General features: G+C 35.2%; 1 protein-coding gene across 1 annotated transcript in view; it reads right to left on the bottom strand.

Annotated features, from left to right (window-relative positions):
- The window catches only part of MALRD1 (MAM and LDL receptor class A domain containing 1), a 268,374-nt gene that overhangs the window by 152,254 nt on the left and 95,556 nt on the right, over positions 1 to 20,564 (bottom strand). The window contains exons 22-25 of the mRNA XM_086467325.1: positions 15,055 to 15,211; positions 11,471 to 11,581; positions 10,350 to 10,563; positions 4,901 to 5,148 (exon numbers count right to left, since the gene is read on the bottom strand). Of these exons, the coding sequence (XP_086323451.1) occupies positions 4,901 to 5,148; positions 10,350 to 10,563; positions 11,471 to 11,581; positions 15,055 to 15,211 (730 nt within the window). The remainder of the gene's footprint in view (positions 1 to 4,900; positions 5,149 to 10,349; positions 10,564 to 11,470; positions 11,582 to 15,054; positions 15,212 to 20,564) is intronic.

The following is a 20,564-nucleotide window of genomic DNA, read 5'->3' as shown; positions in this document are numbered from 1 at the left end:
AACAAATTATGAAGTACAAAAGTAAGATCAAGTACATAGAGAAGATAAAAAAATTGCTGTGAAGAGTCATCACCATTAACTGCTCTCTCAGTTGTTTTCAATTCAAGAGCAACAAAGGAATACTTGTATTTGATCAAATTAATGCTTAATCTAGTTCAGTATCTTGTTTCTGTCAAAGATGAGAATATTTCCCAAAATTATGTAGGACTCTGAAAGAAGACAATCCATGCTATAATATGCAATAACTTGTCTATAGCTCAAATTTCTTCCTAGTCTAATGCATAGCACAAGCCCTAAAGAAAACTATCTTATTTATTATAGCTATGAAAACATAATAGCAAATATTATTATACCCATGTAAACGTAAAGCTATGTCCATTTGTGTTAGCTGGTAGTATAGGATTTCATAGGCTTCTACAGTCTATTACATTGCATAAATACACTTTTTCTTAGAAATACCCACATTTCTATCTCATTGATTTTCTCTAATTATTGATTAGTAAAGCCATCAAGGGCTTTGTGTTGTAATTCTTTTGGAAGTTTTGTTGTGTTCACTTTCAGAATGCCTCCTGTGCAATGAAGTAGTCAAATATAATTACTGTAAGCCAGTTTTCTTGTATGGAAATATTTCTACTCACTTGCCCATTTCCTATCCTGCAACTACTCTGTTTCTCTTTAAATCCTTCTTTAAATGAAGTTTTTCTATTCAATGTATGTCTGTATCTTTAAACTACATAAGGATTTTCACATTGTTAAGATAAATGTCTTTTTACTACTGATGAATTTTGTTTTATTTTCTGACTGTCATTAAATTCTGAGCACATATTTTCATAGAGCCGCCCACCACACTGCTCCTGATTGGCTACAGATCTTTTCAAAACTACCAGACTGTATTTTGTACATTTGCCTGCCTTTCATGATCACTGAAATTTATATCCCCACAACCCCTGTCCCTCAACATTACCTTCTGGACTTCACATATATTTGCAATACCAGTATCTCAATTTTACTGAATAATTTTATATATTGAAGTCAACATTCCATTCTGTTACATCATTTCTAGGTATATCATACAGCAGTAATGTCATCTTGTTAATGGCTATGTACATATTTAATTTTAAGCATGTATCCAAGACCTTTCAGGGCTGGAACACCGTGTTTCTCAGGCTTGAATTACAACGTATGTGAAACATTAATTCCCATACTTAATTTGCTTTGCAGCAGAGCATAGGCTAGCTCTCTAGTCTTAGTTCTCCAAGGTTCTCTGGATGTTGGCATTCATCAGTTGGCTACTCAGTCTTTTCAGGTCTATCCTGAAGAATTTATCATCAGTTATTGAAAATGAAAAGAATTATAACATCTAGTTCTGTTTGTAACTACTTTTCTGATACTGAAATAAAATTTGGAAGGTTACAATCAAAAATATACAGAAAATACAATATTTTCAAAAACAAAAAACTAGCCCCTCCTCTTTCTACCGTGTATACCATAAAGGAATTGCTGATTCTAATGACATCTTTCATATTTTTCATTAAAATTCTTTAACTTCATTCTTTCATTGTGATTCTGAGGGAATTTATGCCGTATGCTTTTAGTTACTTATAACAACTCAATTTGAGACTGTTCCAACATCATCTCTTTTGGCACCATAGCCTGCAACAATGATGCTTCAGCATTGGTTCTAAGGAGCAGCTCTCAGGCTGGTATCTCTAGACAATGTCCTGCAGTGGATACTAATCCAAAGAAGGTATTTAAGGTTTTTTAAAAGTATTTTCAACAGAATTTCTTTATTATTACACAGGGGTATATATGGATTTCCTGGCTTTCTTCTGGGTTGACATTTCCAGACATTATAATTATTTATCACTGATGCTTTGATGCAGAATTCTCCCTTTTTTTCCCCCAGATTTATTTTGGCATAGTCTCCCTTTCTCTCTACTTAAACTTTTTCCCTTGGATTTCTATTCTTTTTGAAGATGCAGCTTGGTTTGTGAAAGTCTTGTATACAAACAAATCATTTTTTGGATACATTTCCCTTTATACTTGCTGATGTCTATTTGTTTTTTCGTTGATCTGAATGGACCTAAGATCCCAAATCAAGTCTGTTGTAATATATGATGTAACACTTGCTTCTCTAATAACTCAGAGAAAGGAGTAAAATACTTTAAAGGACTGTCTGATCTGCTAAGATGAAGCTCTAGGTCTTGAAATATTTTTTAAATTCATATAATTTCTTTTACTGGAAATTTCACTTCCTTTGGTCAGTTGCCTGAATAAAAGTTTCAGAACTGTTTGGAACCTTCAAAAAGCACCTTAAAATGCCATAAATAGGACTGACCGTTTCAGCCTATATCACAGATGTAGAAGTTTTGGCTGTAGAAGGTGCATAGACCCACTGTTTCTTGTAAATAATTTTCATTGCAACTAAAGTAATAGTATCTAATAGTTACATTTCAAGCATTTCGTTGCATTTAATGTGTGATACATCATAAACATTCAGATGTGGAAATGTCATTCTCAGTTATTCTACATTTCTTTGCATATATGTTTTACTCTTCATAGACAGACAATGTTGATAAAAAGATGTTTTTGAGTATAATGCTAAAGAAAAAAAACAAACATCTCCAAGCTCATGGGAGCAGAATTTTTTTAAATATATATATTTTAGGCAATACAGAAAATTAACTTAGAAAACATGAGACAATATCTCAAATTTTGAAGATATTTTGTAATGGCTAGATTAGATTTTGCTACTGACATATTGAAATTAGCCAAGTTTTGTTTGGACCAGAAAATCAAGTCATTTATATTTAATGCTTCCTGACTTTCTTATCTATAAAGAGTTTTGGGAGTTTTTGAACAGCCAGAAGAACTTCAATCAAATGAACTGCTCAAAAATCTCAAGCATAAGCAGAACTCTTTCCAAGTTTCAGGTTGATTTTCCTCATGAGTGACGAGTATGAGATAAACTAAACTAGAGGCTTATGACTGGATGTTTTGAACAGAGACATCATCTGCATATACAATAAAACTGTTCAGGACTATTTCAGTCTAAGACAACCTTCGTTTGATGAGCGTAGTGCAGTGATCACACAATCAGTTCAATTCAAAGGCTTTTTAAAAAATTGCTCCTATTCGCCAACATTATCCACTTGAGAGAGCTGGTCTTTAGATAGATGTATAAAGGTGAACTTGCAAAATGAGACCACTGAGGACAAAAATCTAATGTAAAATGATTACATATCCTATTTTACAGGCAGAAACTCGATAAAATTTTACATCTTCCATAGGTGTAAAGACACTGATATCATCTCTCAGGCAAGTTACTGGACCAGTTTCTCCAACAAACAGGTGGAGTAAGAATTCCAAGTATGACATCACTAGTGGAGATGCTCCAAACGCTGGAGAGCAAAGTGATTATCTTATGGTCAGACCATTAGAGAGCTCTTGATCTTATTTAACTGGGTAAAGTTAAATAGCCTACAAGCATCTCTGTTGCCAAGTTAGACAGATCTTCATGTGTTAAAAGCAAAATAATTAGCAAATTAATAACCTGAACGTTGTTTTTACTCAAAGTTGTTCAAAAATTCTTTACTCCTAGATTCCAGGCGGGCATACAGCTTAGACCACTCTGCATTTATTCACACTTCCTTTCAAATCTAATAACTCACAGAATGGGGTAAATTAGTTTTAGGGATTGTCTGATTTGTTAAAATGAAGTTCTGGGTCTTAACTGACTATTTGAGAGATCAATTCCTGCATCTCAAGTCAAATGTCAAAATAACTTTATATACTAGTACATCATTTTTCACTTCACTAGGTCATTCTTTTTTGTTTTGGTTTGGTTTTCCCCCAGATCACTTCTTCAATTCTTGGAGTCCATTCCCAAATTTACCCTGAAATCCTTAAGCCACTCCTGCCTCAATAATTTTCTAAAGTCTTGATAAATTTTCCTTTATTAATTTTCCAAAGACTAAAAGTACCATTTTTCCTCCCACAGAAAGTTCATTTGTGGACAATATTCCTCTCCATGTAAATAATATATCTATATATTTCATTCCTCTATTTCTAACTACTATTTTTACATTACTACTAATTTTATAAGTAATCAGAATTATTGGCAACTATTAATGTTTAAACCCCTATTTCGCGTTCGACACTGATGTTAGAAACTGAGATACACCTCTTTTTTGCCTTGACACTTAAAGCCTATGAAAATTTGGAAAAATACCATTTCAATTAATGCATAGTTCAACTTTCTGGAAAATTCACCTTTTCAGTATGTTGTTCCTGTAGCAAATTCTGATACATGTGTTCTGAAAGATGTCTTATGAAACTACAAGTTACCTTAAAACACTACAAGAGACGTATCAAAACTAGAAAACTCTTTAATCCAGGTTTACAAAGAAATGATCAAGCTCAAATCACTACAATGTGATTTAGTGTTTTGGAAAAATGGCTTACTTTTCCCCATTTTCTAGAGGAGAGTGGGTGACAAAGCCTTCTGTCAGGAATCATTGCATTTGCAGTTGTACTCTTTGAAAGCCAATTGTTACTGTATTCATACACATTTTCTCCGTAAAATCACAAACCATTATGTAGTTGTATGCTACTTAGGGCAAGTGCCACAGAACACATTTTAAATCAGACACTGCATTCACTGCCAACTTCATCTGAATCTCCCAGAACACTTATTTACTTACAGAAATTATTCTTCTCCCACAAGGTACATGTTTTCTTATGATTTCAAGGAAATAAGATCAAGACCTGACTCCTACCATATGCTTAGTTTTTTGTCAAGAAATATATCAGGAATCATTTTATTAGTTTTAGGAATATTATCTTGGTGGAATCTAAAAATCAAATTCTGCATTCCTGCTAGTACCACACCCCCATATACCTTGCAATTTTTATTCCTTCTGCTTAGGACAGGACTAGAAATCCTAGCTTTCTGTCCTGGCAGCTGAAGAAACGAACGCTTTATAAAAATATAATGACCAGATGGCTCTTGCAATGTATGATCAGTTGCTGGTCCAGTGCCCATTTTTGTAGTAGTGCTAGTTCTGAGGTTCCAGTCAAAATCATCGTTTCCATCCTGCTTCCATCCACAAAGATCAAACTCAAAATTGCAATGCCCAATAGATGTACCTGAAAGACATTTGCACACATGTGAAGAGATGTTTTTTCAAGAAGTTAATTAAGTACATATACACCAACCTAGTACTCAAATACATTTTAAAAAACCTCCAATATTAAAAATAATATCCGCATATAATATTAAACAGAGTATTTATAATGTTCTAAGATACAATAATACGATAGGATAAAGCTGCATATATATGAGGTAAGTGTCTGTGCTCTCATTATTATAGTCAACAGAGTCCTTGTATAAGAGTAACCAAATATAGCAATCTATTTCAGATCAAGCTGAAGAACTCTTTAGGGTCTTACAGGTACAGGTCAACTGGTGCCCTCCAAAGAGCATCCAAGATATCTGCAGAAAACTAGCCTCTCTTTGGAGGAACATGTTAAGGTCAGGTAAAAATGATAACAAATGCCTATATTTAGGGAACAGAAACCCATCCAAATGAACGTATTGAGCACCATGAAGACACAGCATCCATACAGACACATACAGGTAACACATAAAAGTAGGTATGCTAGCTTGGAGCTGAATCACACCCATTGTTAGTTTACTTTTACATGTTTCCGGAAGAGTTCAAACAAGAATTTTCTTAGCCAATATGCAAACATAGATGATTATCTACATTTCTCCTTAAATTGTATTTAATGCCTAGAAAAAAAAGAAAGCTGTCATAATTTTGGTTGATTTTTATAAGGAACAGCATGCATGCTCTATACTGATTTTCTGATCTTGAATGTCAAAACAGTCAGCACGGTGAGTCAACTGTCCATGTAAATTAAGGTTAAATCAACTTCATTACTCCAGAAGTTTAAGCTGTGTAGATTTTTTTTCCTCTAGGCATCTGTAACTTCATTATCACGATTACCAAGTAAGACTAAGCTTGCTGAAATAAGCAGGAGTCTCAGTAGAGCCTTTAAGAGACTTTCCACTGTGCCCTGAATATTCTTACAATTATTGCTGGAAAGGAAAGTGCTTCAAAGACAAATTTGGAAACTGTATGGATCATTTGGTCTGACAATATAAGAAATGTCAAAAGCTCTCTTGTAAAATGTAAACAGAACCTGAGCCACTTCTGGGATCTGATAAAGTTCATCCACTTAAAAGTAGCTTTATTTAATTGGCAGCTGGTCAGAAGCATCAGTAATGAGGCCAAGAAACTAAAATCCATGGAGTTTACACATGAACCAAAACAGTACAGACAGCTACCTCTAAAATTTCAGGCTGAAATCAGATGAAAGAATTCTTCCCTGTATTTTTCTTTGTGGAGGTCATAAGCGTGAAAGAAGTCCATTTTTCTTAAAAATATGGACTATTTAGCAAAATAGCTTTCCTGTCTTTTACCTTTGTCTGCAAATATGATGCCAACTGAAACAACAATTAAAACCCCCCCAAACTTAATGTTCTAAATGATATTATTATAATTTATGCAAAACATAGATTGTAGTTTACCTCAAATGAATGTAACTGGCCACATAATTTGTCACTCCCCATCTTTTGCCGTATGATAATATAGTTAATATTTCAGGGTCCTAGTTAAAGAAGTTACTTCAACTACTTACAAATTCCATCTTGAGTCAATAAAACTCATGCATGCAGCTGACCATTTTATTTTAAAGACATGTTTTCAAGAATCAAGACCTTAAGGCATAGGCATTGCACATCCCTGCTAATGCTGTATATATTGCATGTTAGCTAATTTAAATTTAGATGTCCTTGTAGGATCTCTATAGTCAACAAAGAAAAATACTCACATCTATAGAAATATATATCTAATCTAACTCAAACAATCAATTTTAAGTTACAGGAACTTCAGCTTGGAAGTGAGTGACTCCACTGAGGAAATAGGGAATTTAGGCAGCTTGCTTAGAAGCTCACGTTACAGCAGATGACTGTGCACTTGTACATTAAATCTTCAGTAGTAGACACTTCTGTGAAGAGCTATGAACTCTTAGTAGTGAAGTATGAAAGCAAAGCTAATCTTTGTGGAGCAGTGACACAGGGCTGCTGAATTAGTCTACTGGATAAGAGTTTAATAATTTAAGAAAAAAACTTAGCAGTAGGTATATGAATCGTATTATATTGATCGCAAAATTTCTACTGAATCTTTATAATAAACTAAGTAATTAAATTGAGCAAAATTTAAACTATTTTAAGTCATATTATTCCCAATAGCTATGCTTAGATGACAAGAAGTAGAGAGCTATAGGAGCAGATATGTAAAGCAAAATGCCTGAAGCTGAGGACCTGATGACATTTAAGGGGGCAGCAGAGGAAAGAGTACTGAGGTGGTGTAGACTGATCCTGGGGTCTGAAAGACCACTAGTGGTTAGAATACATTTGATGTCCTTATAGAACTCATCTTCCAATTTTTTTTCTAATGAAAGCAGCCTAGTTCATATGCTTGAGCACACTCTACAATGCAAACCAAATTGCAATAAATAAGAATAATAGAGATTTGATTCAGAAGCAGACTGATGAGCTAAACCAAAAATTAACCAAGCTCAGATAAAAACAAACATCTGCCAAGTACAGCCACCTGCACTGGCACTAATCCATATTTCAGGTTGGAAAAACACTACTGCCCCACAGCCTTTTTCACAAAATTTAATTTACTAGATCTCATAAAATACCATTTCTACCTCAAAGGGGTATGCTCAACTCAATCTAACCAGAGCTGCCTCAGAGACCTTCCTCTGATAACCTCAAGCAGCACAAGGCAAACCCTGGCAGTTTCTGAACAAGGTTGAAGGAGTGCTATCACCCGTTACCTCTCCAGCACTGTTGTGGTTTGTTTTGTTCTCATGTAGTAAGAAAACAGTACTAGCGACATTATTCTTAAAGAAAACTCTGAGCATGGATCACTCATTCAGTATTTAGTGGAATAATTTCTCAACATTTGACAAGTCAGTATATCTATTAAAATGTGTACTTCACTTATTTTACGGCACTAATGTCATGCAACTAGCTAAAAAGAGCCTTCTACAAAGCAAACAAAACCAAGGCACAGATCTCTCAATAGTAATTTAACAGCTTTATGAGGAAGAGTTTATGTCTCAACAGGACCAGTTTTGTCTAGCCATTGTTAATTAGACTTGGTGGTTATTGTCACATGATAAAGTCCTATTAACGTTCTAGAGTTTCAGGAATATAAAAGACATTAGGGATTACTTTCTTTCAACATGGTGCAGAAAGACTTCATTAACTAAGATATGGTGACTCTTTGTGCACGTAGCAAACCACATCTACAGTTAGAGCTAGTGATCCAGGAAGGCCTACTGCTCAGAGGTACTTTGGAGATGTCTGGAAGCTGCACAGTTTTCGTGTTTTTTAAACACAATTGCTACGCCTGGGTAAAACTTCCCATTTCTTGTTTCCTGTGCTATGATCTATCACACTTTGCCCTACTAAAGCCTTCCCCAGGCTCCTGAGTTTGAGGTTTTCAAGCTACCATTATATGGTTCAGCAGTGAGGAAAGAACTCTTCTCTGATGGCTACAAGGAATGAAGAAAAACTTCACAAAGAGTTGAAGTATGTGTTCCCTATCATTATATTCTTTTTGGAGGCAGCCTGCCTCATGAAAAAGCTGGGAAAACAGAACTAGCATTTTCCTGTTAGGTGTATTTTCAGTGAGTGCTATATTATGTATTTCTACTTTATCAAATATATAAAGCAGAGGCAGCACCACTAAAAGAAACCCCAAATTCTCCAGCATATAGTGGAAATTTAATGCAGCATGCCTATTTCAAAACTGAAAAAATATAAGGAAAAAAAAAAGGCAAAAATTAGTCTAATTCCTGACACCGACACTATTGAATAAAGCACTTTGAGTGTAAAAGAAAGTCATAATTGGTCACCAAGCATTTTACAGCACAATTAGACACTATGAAACTTGTTATCTGAGGCAAAAATCCATGTTGATACAGAAGTTTCACCCCAGTAATGACCCCTGTGCTCTTAAGGCTCCATAATACTTGATTGTAAAGCTTCCTGTAAAAAATAGAGTCAGGAAAGCACTTTTCTTATTTTTTTTAAAAGAATTTTTTACCTTTTTTTTAAACTTAAAAATAACAAGCAAAGAAAGCACTTTAGAGGATAGTATTATCTTTGTGGGATTGTTTCAGTTCATCTCTTTTTCAATGAGGAATGAGAATGAAATATTTGCTTTAGGGGGCTGCAAAGCTAAATCCCATCAGCCTGTTTGAACCATCTTGCCCCTAATACTTCAGTCTTTACTTGGCTGATGGTATTTCATAGGAAATACAGACAATCTGGAAAACTCAAAAAGGTCACGGTTACACAACTTTTAAATATTTCAGAAAATAAAGACCAAAAATACAAGAATCTTTTTCAACAAAGTAATCCCAACTTGATAAACTTGTCATTTTTAGTTGTGGAAGAGCTGAACTGGTCCCCATATAGCTTAGTAACATGTCCTTCCTGGTTTGGAAATCACTGAGAAATGTAATAGTATGAAAATAATTTCCAAAACACGGTCCCTTTGCTGTGTGCCTTAGATTCATAAGATATCAGCGCATACCTTTGTTTCGTAGAATTGTATTCACTAAGAGCTTGATGAACTGTGTTCACAATCTTAATAAAAATGAGACAACTGTTCATATACTACCAAACAATGCAGATTTGATTGGGTGAGCATTTCCCACAATTGTACTAGAAAAAATAAAGTGTTAGTACTATACATTGTGATCTGTTTCTCCAGAGAAGCCATTTGATATGAAACATTATTCTTTGAATCCGATACTACAGATGCTTCTTCTCGATATCCCCTGTGAAACCAAAATTGTATAGTATTCAGATTCAAATGATTTGCTGAAAGACCAGACAATCCTTGAAATATCAAAGGAGGTAGGTCCCTCATATCCCAAAGGTATTATGCTTGAAGTAGTTTTTTCAGCTTTAATACATTCTTTTCATATGGAAAGCAGGAGACTTTTATTCTGTTTTTAGAGACATCTGCTTTCTGAGTTATTTTAAGAAATTCACTAACAACTCTTTGTTTTTTATCATATGATTACAAATTAAAAAATAGTAATTTAAAATCCTTAAAAGCAAGGAATAGAATTAAATTATTGCCTCCTTGTTTGCTTTCTTAGCTGATGAGCTGTCAAAAGTATTCAAGTAATAACAATTCACAGGAGGCACAGTTATTTATGATAATTATATTAAAAAAAACTACCGTACTTACTGCAAATAGTAGGGCTCTCATCTGAGTTATCTGCACAGTCATTTACAAAATCACACAGATTATCCTTTGGGATGCAGTACTTGTTGGCACATGTGAATTCCTCTGATTTGCAAGGTCTGCCTGGGATGAGCAAAGGGGAACAATCTTCAAAGGTGATATCATCCACTGCCACGTCTCCCATGTAACTGACACCACGTTTTGCCCTGAAAACAACCTGATAAAAATTACAGAGCTGTTAGAGTAAGACACTCTTAAGATAAGTAAAAGCTTATACATGCAACAAGAATAGAACAGGAACTATGATGGTCCTTGCAAATCTTGGACTAAGTGGTCGGTTCTTACGTGTCAAAGCACAGTGCTATGAAAACTTGTACTACTGCTTGTACAGACCCATCACTATAGTTATCAAAGGACCATCTTCTAACATCAACCAGGTACAAAAAAAAAAGGGCAAGAAAACAAGCAACACAAACAGATACTAGTCCCCAGTCATTCTGATTTAATAGCAAAGATTCCACCTACTTCTGCAAATTAAGCATGAAAAAAAAAAAATTCTGAGTCATTCATCAGTTATTCCCATGAATGTAAGAAGAATGTTAAAGTTTCATTAAAAGCCATCCAAGACAGAAGTACCAGGGAATGTTACACATTTTTAAATAAGTTCCTGTCTGTCTGTTGGTTTTGTTTTTTTTTTTTTAATAAGGATATAACGAAGCATTGCATACCCATGATTAAGTATCTCTGAGAGGCTTAGGAACCAGCAAGTATTTCAAAGTGAACATCAGCCTCAAGAATCTTCTTTCAAAAACCAGATGTAATACTGCTACACACTAAGGGGAAGGAAACGGGATAATTCAACCTGAGTTGGATTCAAGGATAGAAGGGATTCTCCATCTTAAAAATGTATATCAGTCTGAGATTGAAGGGGAGTGAGAAATTTCCAAAAGCTCATGTCCAGCTCACATAACCAATCAGACAGCCAAAAAGATAACTTTTGCTATTCAGAAAGGCAGGTACAGTATGTGCATGGGTCAAAAAGGAAAATGAGGTTGTGAAACAAGCATAATATAAAAGTACCTAAAGCCAGCTGCCTAGGAAGCACATAATATAGGAAAACACACCTGAAAATTCGAACGAATTCCTAAGAATACTTCTGCTCTGTTCCACTGGGCACCCTGGCTGCCACTTTGAGTCCACAGTTTAGAAGTCCTGTCACTGGTTTTACAGAGTACCTAAAAAGGAAATACTATAGGTCACAAAAAAATGTTTCCATTACCAACTCACTTAAGGTCCCTTAATTTTCCACAAGTGCAAGAGTATCTTGTACAACTTATCTCTATACCACCATTAAATATCATAGAATCACAGAATATCTGGAATTTGAAGGGACCCAAAAGAATCATCAGGCGTAAATCCCTGCTCCTTGCAAGACTACCTAAAAGTAAACCATATGACTAAGAATATTATCCCGACACTCCTTGAACTCTGACAGGCTTGGCAACGTGTCCACTTCCTCAGGGAGGCTGTTCCAGTAACTGGCCACCCTCTCAGTGAAGAATCTTTTCCTAATGTCCTAGCTGACGCAAAGGGATTTGCAGGTGTAAATGACTATTCTAAGGACTTTTTCTAAGTCCTAAATTCTAAGACTTTGTGATCTCCTCATAAACATACCCGGTCCAGAACCTTACCTGGACTACCTCATTCCATTAATTTATCCAATGGCTAGCCACAAATAAAAATTGCTCATTAATGGGTCAGGATCCATTTGTAAAAGATAAAAACAGCATTAACAACAAGAGTTACTGCAAAATATATTAGTTCATGCATCCATCAGATTGCTCAATTCTGGGATAGATTTTCTTATCCTGACTCTTATGAAATGTTTTTTCTTCTAGACATAAAAACTTGGCTGTTTTTTTTTTTTCTAAAAAAGAAAGTTAATCTGTTTGGGCCGTGGAAGACTCAAACACCCTTACCTCTGTAAATAATTGAACTAGGGAAAGCTGACACTTTTTGACATGAGCATGAAGTCCTAAATATGCTTTGCTCCAACCTCTTGGGCATCCGAATTCAAGTGAACTGACAATAACAAGATGGGTGTTTGATGAAGTGTGTCAAGCTATGTCTCCAACAAGTACTTGTAGAGCTAAACATCAGTTCACCAGGTGCGTGAACCACTTCTGATTTCAAGGATTTATTGCTGTGTATAAATTTCTTAGGGTAGCCCAGGCATTTTTCATCATAATGAAAAAAAAATTTTTTTTTTTTAATTTATGCAGCCCCATGAGTGTATATGATATTGCATAACAGGTAAGTTCTGCCAAGCAAACAGCAGATCCTCACACTGTAGAGCTTTCATTCCAAAGGAACAAAAGAAACAGGTGTAATATATTAAATTGAATAGAAAAACAAAGGGACACCTGGCTTCATAGACAAGAACTGCCAGGACAAGACATGAATTTCAAGGGGGAAAAAAAAATTGGAGAGTATAAGGCATTAGAGATATTATTTCAGAGAATAAAGGGTGCTGAATAAGAAAAGGTTTTTCCTATACTCAAATACAAACTATATATTTATAGGACTATAGATATGTGTGTGACTAGACACATACATACGTTTTTACATACACTGTAAATTACCTACTAAATTATAAATCCAAGTCCTTCATCAGAAATTCGTATTCTCTATCATATCATGCTAAAGGTTATAATTTTAGAGTTAAATATGGCCATAAATTTAAGTGCTATTAAAATCCAAGGCTTCGCTGCACCCTAACACACTTTGAAGCTCTATGCATTTCAATTAGATTGCAAATTATTGAAAAAACACATCTAATAATTTTGGTAGAGTTACTCATGCCAAGTCAGAGGGCAGAAAGCAGACAAAAGCGCTTCCAACAAATACTCAGACAAAGGTTGAACAACAAAGTGGCAGCTAATCAATGTTTAAGAAAGTCATAGAAACATAGGAAGACAGCCACTCATGCAAAGAGCCGAAAAGTCTTGACATGACATTTGATGGCATGGATGCAGACTAACACACAAAAATCCAAACTTGTGAATTAAATAAAAAAGCGGTAGTCTTGGGGGAAGAGATGGATAAAAGGCTTTTAGAGACTTTTAAGCAGTGAAAATATTCACATTCATATAATCCTTAGAACATTTAGAAGAAAATGATGAGAAATTACCTAAATAGTTTTAAATTCTGAGTTATTCCTACATTCATGATTAATTGCTTAATTAAGTAATTGAAACCAGGTAATTATTTACAATGTTTAAAATGCAAACATTTTGTGATTTTTCCTTCGGTGCATCTTAAAATCAATTAAGTTGGGGCAGGGCAATCAGCAAAGGAATAGAGGAAAATTGTAGTCTCCTGTGTTGAAACTGAGAAAAAAAAAAATCTGTAATATATTCGCCTTTTGTGGTAGTAATACTGGGCATGGCTCCATAGAATTTGCTGTTAATTTCTACAAAACACTCTGTGAACCTGATTCCAACCAACATGGGTTCCTACACTGTAAAGAAGTCCTTTCTCTAGACTAAAACCAAAGAAGTCTCAAAGCAAATCGATCTGTCCCGAGTCTTAAAACCGAGTACTCTGGTTTCTCACTATTTCTGATGAATTAAAATTTAACTACTTGCCAAGCAGCCTAGCAAGATCTTTACTTACTTGGAAGAAATTCAGCAAAATTTTTAAAAATTGTTTAAGGAAAATTCAGGAAAACAGAGAACACACTTCCTCTGAACATCTAGCAAGTCACATGCATGGGGTGAAGGACATATCTCAGATTGCAGTTCTAATGTCAACACATTGCAATTTCATCTTCAAAACAGTTGAATTCTGCCAGCTTTTTGTTATAATTTGTTATGCAGAGTAACCCAGCTAGTGGGAATTTATTTCTAAATTATATCCACATGCACTGGCTACACCCAATTTGATGCTGAGTGTGCAGGTGACTGCTAACTTATCCTAAGGATTTTTTTCAATCCATTTCCGATGCTGTAGTCATCGTGAGCCACACATGGGAAATCTCATTGTAGTTACTCAGGTGGGTGGATGAAAAAAATTGTTAAGAACACTACTGCTGTTTTATTCATTCACATTGCAGCGACATATTTGATCTCTAAGCTGCTGAACAAGTTACATTCCCTTTACAGAAGTGTTTTTATTTTAACTGGAGTGAAAAAAAGGGTATGGATAAGGAAGTTTTTTACCATTATTTCCTAGAAATAGTTCAATACTTCTTACATTAATATAATTAACCTCTGAAAGATCAGTATTAAACTTTCCGAGGAATAAGCTGTTTCTAAAAAATTTTACATCAAATTTTAATACAATTACTACTTTTTTTCACACTCCCACATTCAGCCGAAGACATTGATGTCCAAATACTTACTGATGCTTTTCAGTGTCAAAGGGTATTGTGCAGTACAAGGCTTTTTCTTGTATGGAAGTTCCAACCACAGTATGTCTATAAAGGTCGTAATTTTTGAATGTTGAAGAAAGTTACGTTTTCCCCAGCTTAGCTGAGCTAAGGTTTCCTTCAGATCATAACATATTGAGATCAGTGGAGTTAACAATTGTTCATTTTCATTTATTAGCAGCCTAGGCTTTAATGAAACTAAATTACAAGACATTAATTTTCTCACAGCAATTTCGGGTGGTAAAAAAACCCAACCCAAAACAAAGAACATCTCCGTACCTCCAGAGAACCTACTGTTGAACCATTCATGTGATTCCAGAATATGACTTTGCATTTGGGCCCTGTAAGTGAGATGACTGGCGTAGCGATGTCAGCTGTGTGACCAAATTCTCCATTCGAGCTGTCTGCAAACAGATACCACCCTTCTTCAGTACACCTGCTCAGAGAGAAAGGATTTTCTTTGTTAAAACAAAACATTTAATCATAATTAAAGTCTAGTTAAAGTTAAAATGGTAATATTTCCTTATACAGATACAGCATCTTCTGTCTCAATATCTGAATGCCTTTTATCTTATCAGTGTGTAGCCAGAAGCACAAAAAGCCCTTGAAACGGCAGTTAGTAGTTTTGTATCAGAGACTGGCAAAACAAAAACCAGAGCTGAATTCTGCACAGGGTCATATCGATGAGGGCTGGAGGGCCTTTCCCCCCCACTCCTTCTTTCCTCAGGGAAATCGAAGGGTTTGATACTGGCTTGAAGTCAAGAAAATCCAAGACACTGGGTGAAACTCTTTCTCCTGAACTGCTAGTAAAGATGAGGCTGGCTTTGAAGTAATCATCAGACTTTGTCCAGAGAGACCAGAAATGTTGGTTTAGTGTTTTGGGTATCTAAGATTTGGCTACTAAAAACCTTGCTTTTCAAATTAAAAAGCAGCTGTTGACCAAAGAGAAGTTTCTGCTCTCTTCAGTGGGACTACTACGTGCTCAGTGCTTCTCAAAAGAAGGAGCATTTCAATAAGGGCTTAAAACTTGACGATGTAACCTACATTTTAAAACAGGTTCAGGTATTAGGTTTGCCTTGCTTTTCAGTTTTCCTGTTTGGCCAAGCTCTAGGCAAACATTCCTTAAAGTTGCACCACTGCAACTGTGAGAAGGCAGCAACCATGCCCAACAAGCACTGGTGAGAGAAATGTGGGCTGCCCAGAGGGTGTTCACAAACTGAAAGTCCTGTTGAATGGGAAGAGTCAAGAATTCCATGGTAGAGATTGCAGTATTAAACAAATATTATAAAAGCTACTTTTTTTCAATAATCTAGTGAAGTTTCTTTGGAATCTTGTAAGCAAACAGTTTCTTTAAAGCATGTTATAATATTTTTAAAAATGTCTTCACTAACTATCTAGACACAATTTACTTCAGATTACAAAGCCTGTGTTAAACTCAACATGTACTGATCTGTGTGATAAAATAACTAAGAATTTAGCACATACAGGTTTATCACTGCAAAGTTACAACAAAACTAATAGATTATATTTACTGTATAGAATGATTTACACTCAATAATCACAAAACTTTAGCGTATATTAAGGCCTGTCATATACTCTGGAGGTCAAGGAGAGACTGAATTCCACTGTATACTTAGGACCAGCACGTTCTATCTACTATAGTACCTAATATAAAGTAGTCTAGAAACAGGCAAATTTTATCTCTGTACTCACACAGCAGTTCCCTCCGAGGATCTGAAGTCCTTCAATTAATTAATTCATCCTTAGAATAAAATATGCAATAACTTGTTTCTGATATGACCAGTGACACATTGATACACTGCAAACAGTTTGATCTTCCTTTTGCCCATGGCAAAGAATTTCATAGAATATCTTATCCTTCCCTGTAACCTGTGGTTGATCTTAAGGCTAATTTTAAATTAAAATAATTTTCCATCTCTTTCTTGATGCTTAAGACTGTTAAATTTTTGCTTCATAGGAAAATTAAAACCTAGTAACAGCCATTGACACAAAGCAGCCCTTCAAAAATGCTTGCAAATCAGTGGCTGGTTCATTGCTCATTATGCAGAGTGCTGCTGCTGCCTCCCCTGGTGTCACACCAGGAAAAAAAAGGATTAAAAAGGCAACTGCTATAGGCATGGGAAACTACAGAAAGTATTTTGATAGACGAAAGAGATAATTCTGATAGTTATAAAACATTTTGGTACATAAATCCCAGGCTGTTTCCTTCAGCAGGGCAAAGTGCAACTCCAACACTTCAACAGGTCAGAAGAGGGAGGAGCACTTTTATTAGTTAATCAGCCTCAGTTCAACCCTGTATTCATTACACACTTCTCAGAGGTTTCCCAAAACCTTGTCTAACATGTAAGAATAAGAGAATCATTGTATTTGTGGCTATCGGTAAGGATTTCTATATAAAATATCTTCAAATGTCAAAAGGCACAGAAATGAATTATTCCCATAAATTCTTTTTCTCTAGGAAAGATGATTCACAGCTCTAAACTATTAATATATTTGTTTTATTTAAAGTGAAGTACTACAAGATCCTGCAAAATGAAGGAACTTAAGCAGGAAAAGATACTTTGCAGATCATTCCTTACATGTTAATTGGAGAATATGAAATACATGTGATTCGTAACATGACTTTTACATTAAAAAATCAGTAGTGTGTGGGAAGGGTTACCTATGCTCATAGTTTTAGGTAGAATCAGGTACATGCAGGAAAGTAGTGGTCACGATCAAAATTAACATTTCTACTGCCACCCATAAAATAGAAATTACTGATCAACAGAATTATAATCTTCCTTTCTTATAAAAGAAATGCCTAGTAGTTTATAGTAAAATTTTCTCTTTGTAAGCCACATACAAGTAGATATTTTTGAAGGAGGAACAATATGTTTTAAAATACATCTTAAAATGTGGGGTAGAGTATAGGTCAGACATGTTACACATGAAATCACTAAGCACAGCTGATAAAGCCTGCAGGCACCAAAGTCAATCCTGTGGGATTCTAAGGGGAAGAGTAATGCTCTGGGGAAATCTGGATCTTCTTCACAATGTTATTTTTCTTTTCATTCAGAAGCAGATGACAGAGGCATTACTGAAGCTTTTATTTTATCACTGTATCCTGGCAATTCAGACATCTTTATAATTACTGCATGCATTTGTATCATCCTTTAGACAGTAGCATAAATATTTGGAAGTGAACTAGTGCAGAAAATAAGCACGAAAAGTAATACATATGCAAGCCTTAAGGTAATTAGATAAAAATAATCCCCAAATAAAAAGTAATAGAACATTTTTGTTAAAACAGCTGCTCCTAGCAAACTGCACATGTTGTAAGTGATAACTGAAAACTTTGAGAACTACATAGTTACAGATCCTTCAAGCAAGTCTGCATTTGGAATATTCATTTATTTCCCTCCTTTCCGCTGAAGAAATGTAGCAATTTTGGGTTTCTTTTTTCCTTGGTGCTGAGTATTCTACCAGAGTCTTGCCCGGAGGTAAAAGAATATCCAGTTCTCTTAAGGATTGCAAAAATGTTTAAAAATACAGAATTTGCTCTGATACTGGGAACTCATGTCTTTGGTGGTCCAAGAGTGTCAGCACTGTATTTTCTGTAGTGTTCAAGAGGGCTGTAAGAAGCAGGATGATAAAGAGCTCTGAAAAGCAATAGTACTTGCAGCCCTCATACTTCCCTGAGTATTCAGTATTATGTCCAGGCCTCTCAGTGAGATTAGTTTGAAACAGTGGTAGGATAAAATCAGTACTATGATGAAATTCAAACATCCATCTTTTATTTGGTTTGTTGTGTCACATATGTCTTTGTCCTGAAGGCAGAGCAAAATCACGTCTCTGCCTAGATACCACTGAACCCATAGGACATCCTAAGAAGGGGAGCATCTTCGCAAATTTTTTGCCCTCACTCCAGTGTTCACTATAAAGTTACATTCAAAACTAGTAAACCAGATGAAAGTCCCTTGTCTGATACACTTCATGGAGTGCTAGCCACCAAACATGGTGGCAGAAAGTAGCAAGAAAGAATTCTGTCTGCATATAGTTTACATGCTAGAGGACCTGCATCTGCTATGGATACATCTTTTTGTATAAGTTAACTTATATGCAATCATCTGTTCCGTTCGTCAAGCTGTGACTTTTAAAGTAAAAGATTTCTCAGCTGGCCTACTTTTTTTTTTTTAAACTAGTAAGTAATACACAGCCACGAGGTATTCCAAAACTTTCCATAAACCCAAATTATCAGTCTCTTACTCTGCTCAGTTGTTCTCCTCCTCACTCATCTTTGTTCTTTGAGTGATCTTCAGCTGTGGTAGTAGTTTCTTCATTGCGCAATTTAATTATCTGATCCCTCCTTAAATTCTTTTCTTTCATATTCCACAAAAGTACTTCCCTTTTTAATTTTTTTTTTTTTTTTTTCAAATGAGACCTCAAGAAGTCGATGGTAACAAGTGTAAAACAAGATGTTGTTCAACACATATAAGAGTGAATCAATCTGGCTTTCAACGTTGATCTTACATAAGTGCTGAAATTCAGCAGAATACATGCAGGCTCCCTTGCCAGCAGCTGCAAGATCTCAGTCTCATTTGGAAATTATCCCGCAGAAAACCTCTTAGTTGGCAGCTACAATATGTGTCATTAAAATCTTGATATTTACCCCTTGAAAATAATTAACTTTACCCCTGAACTGGAAGCATTCCCTATATAGAGACATTCCTTTGCCAGTGCAATAATCCTAATTAATTTCAGAGGGAAATTCACATCCTTTTAATGGATATAAAAAATTCAACATAAGAAACTAAGCTACATTTCCATACTTGACTTTGTTAATATCTTAATACTTCAAGTATCTTCTAAAACATAGCTTGCAAAGAATGAACATACATAAAAATCTTTACTGTATTTCCTTCTTCAAAGCATTCAGAAGAACACAGGGAACTGAATGTACTGAATGGGAATTAGTACTGAGGGAAAGCCTAGGTGTCTCTAAAAAAGTTGGAGGCCTATCGAAAAAGTTAGGCCCAACTTAAGTCTGGTAGTGTTATCAAGTAAAGTCTCATTCTGTGAATTACTCATTTCACAGTAGTAATTGTCTATTGTTGTCTGAAAGTGGATCAAAACTTAATCAGCTGAACTTTCCCCATACAGAAAGTTCAAGCTCTGATTTAATTAATTGTTGCATACTAAAATTAATTGGTTTTAAAGTGTTAATTCATCTATGTATCTTCTACAAATTGCTTGAGAATCCCCAATTAAGCACTTGAAAGGACTTATAAAATATCCTTTAATCTTCATTCTTCATTTAGATTGAAAACTAAATCTGGTTAGAAAACAAACAACTCCATTTCATTAAAGAGTTCTGATTTCCTTCCAAATCTCAGCAATAATGAGAAAAATTAACAAACAAGGCCAAACAGAGAGGGAAATTTCCATTTGCTTAGAGGAATAAGCATCCCAATGATTAGCACACTGTACTAAAATTTGAAATTTGAAAAGCAGCAGCTCACACATTCTTTTCCATTTTTCCTGGATGTGTGTCCATAAACACTGTGCAGCATCTATATAGCAAATTAGAACGCCATAGACATGTTGGACATATTATGCATTTAAAACATTATTCTTCAGCTCTCCAGCACCATCTGTCCAGGATCTGCCAAGTCAGTGACCTGCTACAAGTCCACTTATCCCATCTTAGGCATCCTTTATCAGGGTAGGAGGCTGGGGAAGATCAGTCTCTTCTCTATCTATTCCCTTTCCTCCAGAAGCATAGGTGA

This window comes from Leptosomus discolor, chromosome 6, assembly GCF_034619465.1.
Source record: "Leptosomus discolor isolate bLepDis1 chromosome 6, bLepDis1.hap2, whole genome shotgun sequence".
Taxonomy (NCBI): Eukaryota; Metazoa; Chordata; class Aves; order Leptosomiformes; family Leptosomidae; genus Leptosomus; species Leptosomus discolor.
This window is presented reverse-complemented; position numbering and strand designations above follow the sequence as displayed.